This window comes from Cajanus cajan, chromosome 1 (assembly GCF_000230855.2).
Source record: "Cajanus cajan strain Asha chromosome 1, NIPB_CcT2T_4, whole genome shotgun sequence".
NCBI classification, from domain to species: domain Eukaryota; kingdom Viridiplantae; phylum Streptophyta; class Magnoliopsida; order Fabales; family Fabaceae; genus Cajanus; species Cajanus cajan.
Window position 1 is genome coordinate 44015573 of NC_138517.1, and position 8623 is coordinate 44024195.

At 37.8% G+C, this 8623-nt stretch overlaps 1 protein-coding gene across 1 annotated transcript; it reads right to left on the minus strand.

The window, feature by feature from the left end:
* Window positions 1-3362: 3362 nt before the first annotated feature.
* LOC145954572 (uncharacterized) lies at window positions 3363-4853 on the minus strand. The gene is made up of 3 exons (XM_083069119.1): window positions 4425-4853; window positions 3566-4049; window positions 3363-3502 (listed from the first exon to the last, which is right to left on the minus strand). The coding sequence occupies exons 1-3, from the start codon at window positions 4851-4853 to the stop codon at window positions 3363-3365; spliced, it is 1053 nt and encodes a 350-aa protein (XP_082925245.1).
* Window positions 4854-8623: the final 3770 nt, after the last annotated feature.

Here is an 8623-nt window from a genome sequence, read left to right on the forward strand (position 1 = left end):
TCCTGCTTCCATTTTCGTTTTCTTCTTCCTCTTCTCTGTTACGTTTTGCTTGCATCGCTGTTGCCACTTTCATGTTTTCTTCTATTTTCGTTTCTGTTGCTGTTTTAATGGAGGGCTAAATCCCAGGGTTTGGGCCCTTGGACAGAATGCAATCCTCTGAAAGAGGTTCTCTATGCGTTGCATTTCTGCTCCGCTTGATCCTCCCTTGTGGGATCTCTGTTCTGAGGCGTTCAACATCTGAGCCATGCTTAATGACTCTGGGTTGTTCACGTTCAGTATCTCAGGTTGCTTAATCCTGGGGAAGGAGGTCTTGCAAGGTTCACGTTTGCTTAATTCGTGTAGTGAGGTCTCATGTTAGTCTTCGCTTAGTTGATTAATCATGGACTGAACAGGATTATGTTGGACAGATTATTTGTTGTGAACCAAGGAAATCAGAGGTGCATTATGTTCAGGGGTCTGACCTATTTTAATTACTGCAAGTAATCCATACTTCTGCTCGTTTTATTTAACTCGATAATCTGAACCAACCCCACCCCACTGTGTGTTGGAACCTTTGACTGAGACAATTGGTCCTTGGGAGACGACCTAGGAGTCACTTCCTAGTACTACATTAATTGTTTTTTTTATTGTCAAATAAAAAAAACAATTAATGTAGTACTAGGAAGTGACTCCTAGGTCGTCTCCCAAGGACCAATTGTCTCAGTCAAAGGTTCCAACACACAGTGGGGTGGGGTTGGTTCAGATTATCGAGTTAAATAAAACGAGCAGAAGTATGGATTACTTGCAGTAATTAAAATAGGTCAGACCCCTGAACATAATGCACCTCTGATTTCCTTGGTTCACAACAAATAATCTGTCCAACATAATCCTGTTCAGTCCATGATTAATCAACTAAGCGAAGACTAACATGAGACCTCACTACACGAATTAAGCAAACGTGAACCTTGCAAGACCTCCTTCCCCAGGATTAAGCAACCTGAGATACTGAACGTGAACAACCCAGAGTCATTAAGCATGGCTCAGATGTTGAACGCCTCAGAACAGAGATCCCACAAGGGAGGATCAAGCGGAGCAGAAATGCAACGCATAGAGAACCTCTTTCAGAGGATTGCATTCTGTCCAAGGGCCCAAACCCTGGGATTTAGCCCTCCATTAAAACAGCAACAGAAACGAAAATAGAAGAAAACATGAAAGTGGCAACAACGATGCAAGCAAAACGTAACAGAGAAGAGGAAGAAGAAAACGAAAATGGAAGCAGGAACAGAATACAAAATGTGAATAATAATAGCAAAACGTGAATGTTCAGATACAAGAGGAAGATCAACCAGAAAACAACCAGAAAACGTGAAGAACAAAGAGCCACCAGCAGAAAACGAAAAAAAACAAAGTTCCCAGAGAGACAGCAACGTGGTCACATCAAGTCTGCATGTGGGTGCTGCTCTTTTCCCTAGAAAAACCCTAATAGAGTGTAAAAATGGGCCCCCAACTGGTCTGACCCGAAAATACAATAAAAATAAACGAAAAATAAAATAAAATGTTGATATGGCATAAGTGGTGCAATGGTGACATGGCATGTGATGTGGCAGATGACGTGGCAGCTCTTCTTGAAGTCCAAAAATTTATTCCAAGCCCAAATAATTATTAAATTGCCCTGAAAATAAAAATTGGGATAATAAGATCTAGAAAATTCAATTTAGTTAAAATATGAATTACCGGTCCAATTAAAGCCCAAATAGAAAACAGTGCAGAATATAAACAATTAAGCACAAATCAGAGATTAAGATAAGCACAGAAAGGTAAGAAAATAAGGGAAAATAATGACTCATCAAATTCCCCCACACTTAGCCTTTTGCACTCCTGGGCAAAATCAAAAAGCAGAGCAAGGAACAATTTAAAAGATACCAAAGATAGCAAAGAGAGCTACATGGAGAGAAACGAAAACAAAAACAACAACACACAAACAGACAGAGTTACATAATCCTCATTGAATCCTGAGAAAAGAGAGGAATAGGCAACATGCAACACACAAAGAGTCAAAGAAACCGGATACTTATGGAAATCATCCAAGCATTTCAAAACATGACAAGACAATCAATCAACTTAAGAGGTGAATCAAAAATAACAGAACCTCACAAGATGCACTGTATCACTGTATCTCTCAAGTGTCTAGGCAACTGTATACTCTCAAAGCACTCATGAAAAACAAGCAACAGATAGACTTGGCAAGCCTCTAAAATCAACACTCAACACACATGCACATGAGGATCAAAAGGTCTTTTTAGGGTTGTAATGAGGCCAAGGACAGGGTAGAGGATAATATATGGGATAAGTAACTACAAACCAGAGGAAGCAGAGGGACAATGGGGAATAAGTCAAGAATAAACATAATAAGCAAACCCAAAACCTCTAATGACCTCTAAAATAACCAATCCTCTTCCCCTTTGCCTCATACAATTTCTCTTTTTTTTTTTTTTTTTTTTGTTTTGTTTTTTGTTTTGTTTTGTTTTTTTTTTTTTTTTTTGTTTTTTTTTTTTGAATACATGAACAGTACACACGAAATTTTGAGATAATCTAATATAAGATGTGCAGAGAAATAAATATACAGCATGAAGAACCAACTAGCCAATATATATCATCCAATGAAACATACACACACACCCCTACACTTATTCAAGAACTTATTCCCAAAACAATTCCAAAGCTCCAAAACTCCCTAAGGTTAAGGTAATCATGGTTTTTCACTTAAGGCTTGTAATGAGGTTCGAACAAAGAAGGGGAAATAGGCTCAGTAGGGGTTATCAGAGGAGTTAATTCAAGGTAGGCTTATTTGGCTAGAGGCTTATCAGAATAAAAATGCCTTAATCCTTTCCAAACATGCATGTGGACCAAGAAATATCAAACAGAGTCAAGCCAAGGATATTGTGCAAGCAATCAAGAGGCAAAACACACAAGAAAGAGCAGAGAAAGGGTCAAACCTCACATAGGGTAAATCTGTCACATTCAATTCAACCTCTCAAACCTCATAATCAAATTGCCAAGCAGAGAAAGACAGGGATTTCAATCCATAGAATATCAAGTAACTCATATCCAAGAGTGAAGCAAGTGCCCACAAACTATCAAAACCCAGAAATCAAAGAGAAACATGCAAAACTATATATAACAACACAACTAAACGTAAAACCTAAACCAAAAATAACAAATAAACCCTAAAAACATGTAACCAAAACAGTCCCCCCCCACACTTAAATCACACATTGTCCCAATGTGGCCCAAACAGATGATCAGAGCAATTAGAACAATCAATAAATCTGGACAAGTGCAATGAAAGTAAAGAAGGAGAAGGGGAAAGAAGACTCCCTAAATCATGGTGGGAGAGAAGCAGGGTCAAGCAGAGACATCTCCTCTACCACTGCATTCAACAGGGAGGGATTGCTAAGAAAAGGCTTCAGACGGTGCCCATTGACTTTAAAGCTCTTATCTGTGGATTGACTTTTGATCTCAACTGTACCATAAGGATAAACATTAGTAACAACAAAAGGTCCAATCCACTTAGATCGTAACTTACCACCCATGAGTCCGAGCCGAGAATTGTACAAGAGAACTTGTTGTCCAACCACGAAGTCCTTCCTAGCTATCAAGCTGTCATGGAACTTCTTGGTTTTCTCCTTGTAGAATTTTGAATTCTCGTAGGCTTCCAAGCGGATCTCATCAAGCTCATTTAGTTGCAACCTCCTTTCCTCACCAGCCTGATCAATTGAGAAGTTACAGGTCTTCACAGCCCAGTAGGCCCGATGCTCAATCTCAACTGGTAAATGACATGCCTTGCCAAAGACAACCCGATAAGGAGACATTCCTATGGGTGCTTTGTAGGCAGTCCTATGTGCCCAAAGAGCATCATCCAACCTGTTACTCCAATCTTTTCTGTTGGGCTGCACAATCTTCTCTAAGATCCTTTTGATCTCCCTATTTGAAATCTCAGCTTGCCCATTAGTCTGGGGGTGGTAGGGTGTAGAAATTCTGTGCACAACCCCATACTTCCTAAGCAAGGCCTGCATGGATCTGTTACAAAAATGGGTGCCCTGATCACTAACAATAGCTCTGGGTACTCCAAACCTGCAGAATATGTTAGATCTGACAAAATCTACAACAACCCGAGCATCATTAGTTCTGGTGGGTTTGGCTTCCACCCATTTTGAAACATAATCAACAGCTAAAAGAATGTAGGAAAAACCAAAAGAAACAGGAAAAGGACCCATGAAATCAATACCCCAGACATCAAACACCTCACAGAATAGCATGGGCTGTTGAGGCATCTGCTGTCTCCATGTAAGGGATCCTCCTGCTCGTTGACACTGCTCACAAGTGCTACAAATCTTCCACGCATCCTTGAAGATGGTGGGCCAGTAAAAACCACAGTCAAGCACCTTGCGAGCTGTCCTCTGAATGCCAAGATGGCCACCTGGTGCGGAAGAGTGACAAAACTGCAGGACCGAATCAATCTCATGATCTGGTATGCATCTCCTAATAACCTGGTCACTGCACAACTTCCACAAATAGGGGTCATCCCAAATATAATGCTTAGCATCACTTTTAAGTTTATCAATCTGAGCTTTAGATGCTAAGGGAGGAAAAACAGAAGCAACTAAATAATTAACAATGTTCGCAAACCAAGGGGTGGTAGAAGCAGAAATAGAAGAAATAATCAACAAATTTTCATCAGGAAAGTTATCCTGGATGGGCATGACATCAGCACTGTCCTCAGCTCTCTCAATCCTACTGAGATGGTCTGCCACTAAGTTTTGTGCTCCACTCCTGTCTCGGATGTCCAAATCAAACTCCTGCAGCCAGAGCATCCATCTGATAAGCCTAGGCTTTGAGTCAGCCTTCTTCAACAGGTACTTTAGAGCTGCATGATCTGTAAAAACAACAACACGAGAACCAAGCAAATATGATCAAAATTTATCAAGTGCAAAAACAATAGCTAAAAGTTCCTTTTCCGTGGTCGTGTAATTTGCTTGAGCAGCATCCAATGTCCTGGAAGCGTAGTATATCACCCTAGGTGATCTGTCAACCCTCTGTGCTAAGACAGCCCCTAGTGCATAATTTGAAGCATCGCACATCAACTCAAAGGGAACTGTCCAGTCTGGTGCCTGTATGATAGGAGTGGTGGTCAAGGCTGTCTTGAGGCAATCAAATGCCTCCTTGCACCTGTCATCAAAATCAAATTCAATATCTTTCTGAAGCAAGCTGGATAGTGGAAGGGCTTTCTTGCTGAAGTCCTTAATGAAGCGCCTGTAGAAACCTGCATGGCCAAGAAAAGATCGCACCTCTCGCACGCAAGAGGGGTAAGGCAATTGTGCAATAACAGATATCTTGGCAGGATCAACTTCAATGCCTTTACTAGAAATGATATGCCCCAAAACTATACCCTGTTCAACCATGAAATGACATTTCTCAAAATTAAGAACAAGGTTAGTCTCAATGCATCTATTCAGAACTCTATCCAAACTATCCAAGCATGCATCAAAAGAGGATCCATAAACAGTAAAATCATCCATAAACACCTCTATGCAAGTTTCAAGAAAATCACTAAAAATACTGAGCATGCATCGCTGGAAGGTACCAGGGGCATTGCATAGGCCAAAAGGCATCCTCCTATAGGCAAAAGTGCCAAAGGGACAGGTGAATGTGGTTTTCTCTTGATCCTCAGGAGCAATGTGGATTTGAAAGTAACCAGAAAAACCATCAAGAAAACAGTAGTGAGATTTACCTGCCAGACGCTCAAGCATCTGATCAATGAAGGGCAGAGGAAAGTGATCCTTCCTAGTTGCTTGATTCAGCCTCCGGTAGTCGATGCAGACCCTCCAACTGTTTTGCACTCTAGTGGGAATGAGCTCGTCCCTCTCATTTTTCACAACAGTGAGACCTGTCTTCTTGGGGACAACCTGGACCGGACTCACCCACTGACTATCTGAAGAGAACAAGGATACAAGCAAACCCATATGTTTGAAGGAAACGACGTGGAAACATCTACATGAAGAGAAAAAGAGAAGACTCAGACGAAATGTCTACGTCTTTACTTGCCTTTGGAAAAGTAACACGTAGCTATCCAAAAGGACAAGTAAAGAGGGGACATTTGTAGACACCTAATTTCGTCCAGGGCACTAAAACAAGGAAATGGACTTTCAACATGAAGAAGAAGCTCCCAAAGGCCCGAAAATAACACTAGAGTAGGCTAGCATGACATGCAGAGATCCAAACTGCAAAATGCCAAAATTAGTAGCCCGGAACGGGCCGTTCCCAAACCCAAACGAGCCGTTCTAACCTTAAAAAGGCTTATAACCCTAGGTTAGAACGTCCCGTTCTAGCCTAGTCTGTTACATGGAAAATTCAAATCCGGAATGGGCTATTCTACTTTGGGAACAGGCAGTTCCAAGTTCAAATTTTACACATAACAAAAAAGTTCAGAATGGGAAATTCTAAATTTGGAACGAGCCGTTCTAGTGGATTTTCGTGCCTATAAATAGTAGGCTCTTGCATAGTGCTCAAGGCCAGAAAATTGAGTCTCTGAATAGTCCCTCTTAAATCTAGAACTCTTCTCTTTCTTCTTGTTGTATTTCTTGAGATTGGTGAGGCATTAATTGTGAAGTGTGAAAGATAGCCAAAAAGAACCTCAAATTTACTACATTGGAAGTATTTATAAAAGCTCATTTTAAAAGATATTTTTCTTTACTATTTATTCTTTCTGTCATAAACGAAGGCAATCTTGTAGGAATTTTAGGAAAAATCGTGTAAATATGTAAATAATTGTTAATGAAAGGGAACCTATATATTTAATTTATAGTTTGCAATCGCGCTAGTCTCATTATAGGGTATCAATTCAGGGCGTCGTAAGGTGCCTAACATCTTCCCTACATGTAACCCTGAATCCAATTTTGGTTGTAAAAGCCGTTTTGGTACTTTGAAACTATTTTCTTCTTTTTCTGATGTTTTGAGTAATATGTTGGTGACGACTCCATGAACTCTTTTCCAAACTATTAGTTAGGAATTAGTCTAGTGTCCGGGCATTCCTTAATTAATAAAAATTTTAAAATAGAAGACTAATTAAACTATCTATGGACAAGATCAAAATTTTTTGGGTTCTGACAATGAAGATCATGATGATGTTGGTGATAAGGCATAATGCCTTGGCTATTGTTGGAAAATGCTCTGATATAGGATGTGACATTGAGGGATTTGGGGTTTATGATTTATTTTTTATGCTCCATTTTGAAATCTTATGTTATAACTCATTTATGTTGACAAGAATCCTTTTGTTAGTTTTTTTTGAGTTTTTATGACTTTTGGAACCTTTCTATATTCTTTTTTATCTTTTCTAAAAGCTTAAGTTAAAACTTGTTTTAGTTTTCTAAAACAAATGTGAGTCATCTACCAAAGGAGACATTTTGGAAACTTTTTTCATCTTACAATTAATGTTTAATTCAAACTTTCACTATTTAATTAATATTATTCATACATGTTAGTAATGAGGGGTAAAGGGTGTCACAAGTAAAACATAAGAAACATGTCAAGGATGTTTCTCTATTTCTCATTTAATCTACATATGTATGTTTGATCTACATAATTTTCTATCTTTTTGCAATTCACCATCTTTTACTTTTTTCTCTAAATTAAATTTCAATAATTTATTAAGAAAGCTCATAATTGTTAAAAATAATTATACATTGCTATTAAATTCATTATAATTTAAAAATATAGTTTATATATTTAAAATTATTTACTAATTGTTAAATTTGGACTTTAAAAGAAACATTTACTTTGTATAATATGTAGGTCAAAATATTAATTATATTTTATTAACAAGACAGCTATTGTCTTTAGTACTCTAAAATTTTTGAAAAATTAGTTTCAAGACTTCCAAATGAGGATAACCCTTAATCTAATCCTAGATAAACAAAAAATAAAGTTTAATTTATCTTCCTCTATTTTCCTTTTTTAGATGCCTAGGCAGAAGAAAATAACCTTACTCTTAAAACTCTCTCCAACATGGTTTTTTCTTTTCTATTTATCTAAATTAGTGCTTCTTTTATAGTTTCTCCCATTATCACTTGTGTGAGGAATTTCAAGTTTGACCATTTCTCAAATAATTTAGAGTTTTGGTTTCATCTCTCATTTATGTATTTCCTAATCGATGGTAATGATCACTATTTTATTTCCCATGCCAATATACATCAAGCACACTTCGAATTTGTTAAACATGCTGAACAAACTAGTACTAGTGCAAAAATTGGATTTAAAATTGGAGTTTTAAGATCGGTTACAAGGTAACTGATCTTAAAAGTGACGCGGCGACAATTTTGTAAATAATATGAACACTTTTAAGATTGGTTAAAATTTAACTGATCTTAAAAGTACTTTTAAGATCGGTTATTTTATGACCGATTTTAAAAATGCTACTTTTAAAATCGATTATTTCAGAACCGATTTCGTATGTAGTATACAAAATCGATTCTTAAATAACCGATTTTAAAAGTATCATCATAAACCTTTTATATTTTCCTCCATTCTCATTCTCTTTAATCTTTCCTTCCATTCCTTTTTTTACTCTCTCACGCTCTCATTT

What these genes read in the sequence shown, in the direction of transcription:
- LOC145954572 (XM_083069119.1), bottom strand. Translation starts at nt 4,853, where the DNA reads ATGCTCTGGCTGCAGGAGTTTGATTTGGACATCCGAGACAGGAGTGGA. An exon ending in TTCAGAGGACAGCTCGCAAG is followed by an intron (nt 4,050 to 4,424) that starts GTGCTTGACTGT and finishes AGATCCATGCAG; the next exon opens with GCCTTGCTTAGGAAGTATGG. An exon ending in TCGGCTCGGACTCATGGGTG is followed by an intron (nt 3,503 to 3,565) that starts GTAAGTTACGAT and finishes CTTATGGTACAG; the next exon opens with TTGAGATCAAAAGTCAATCC.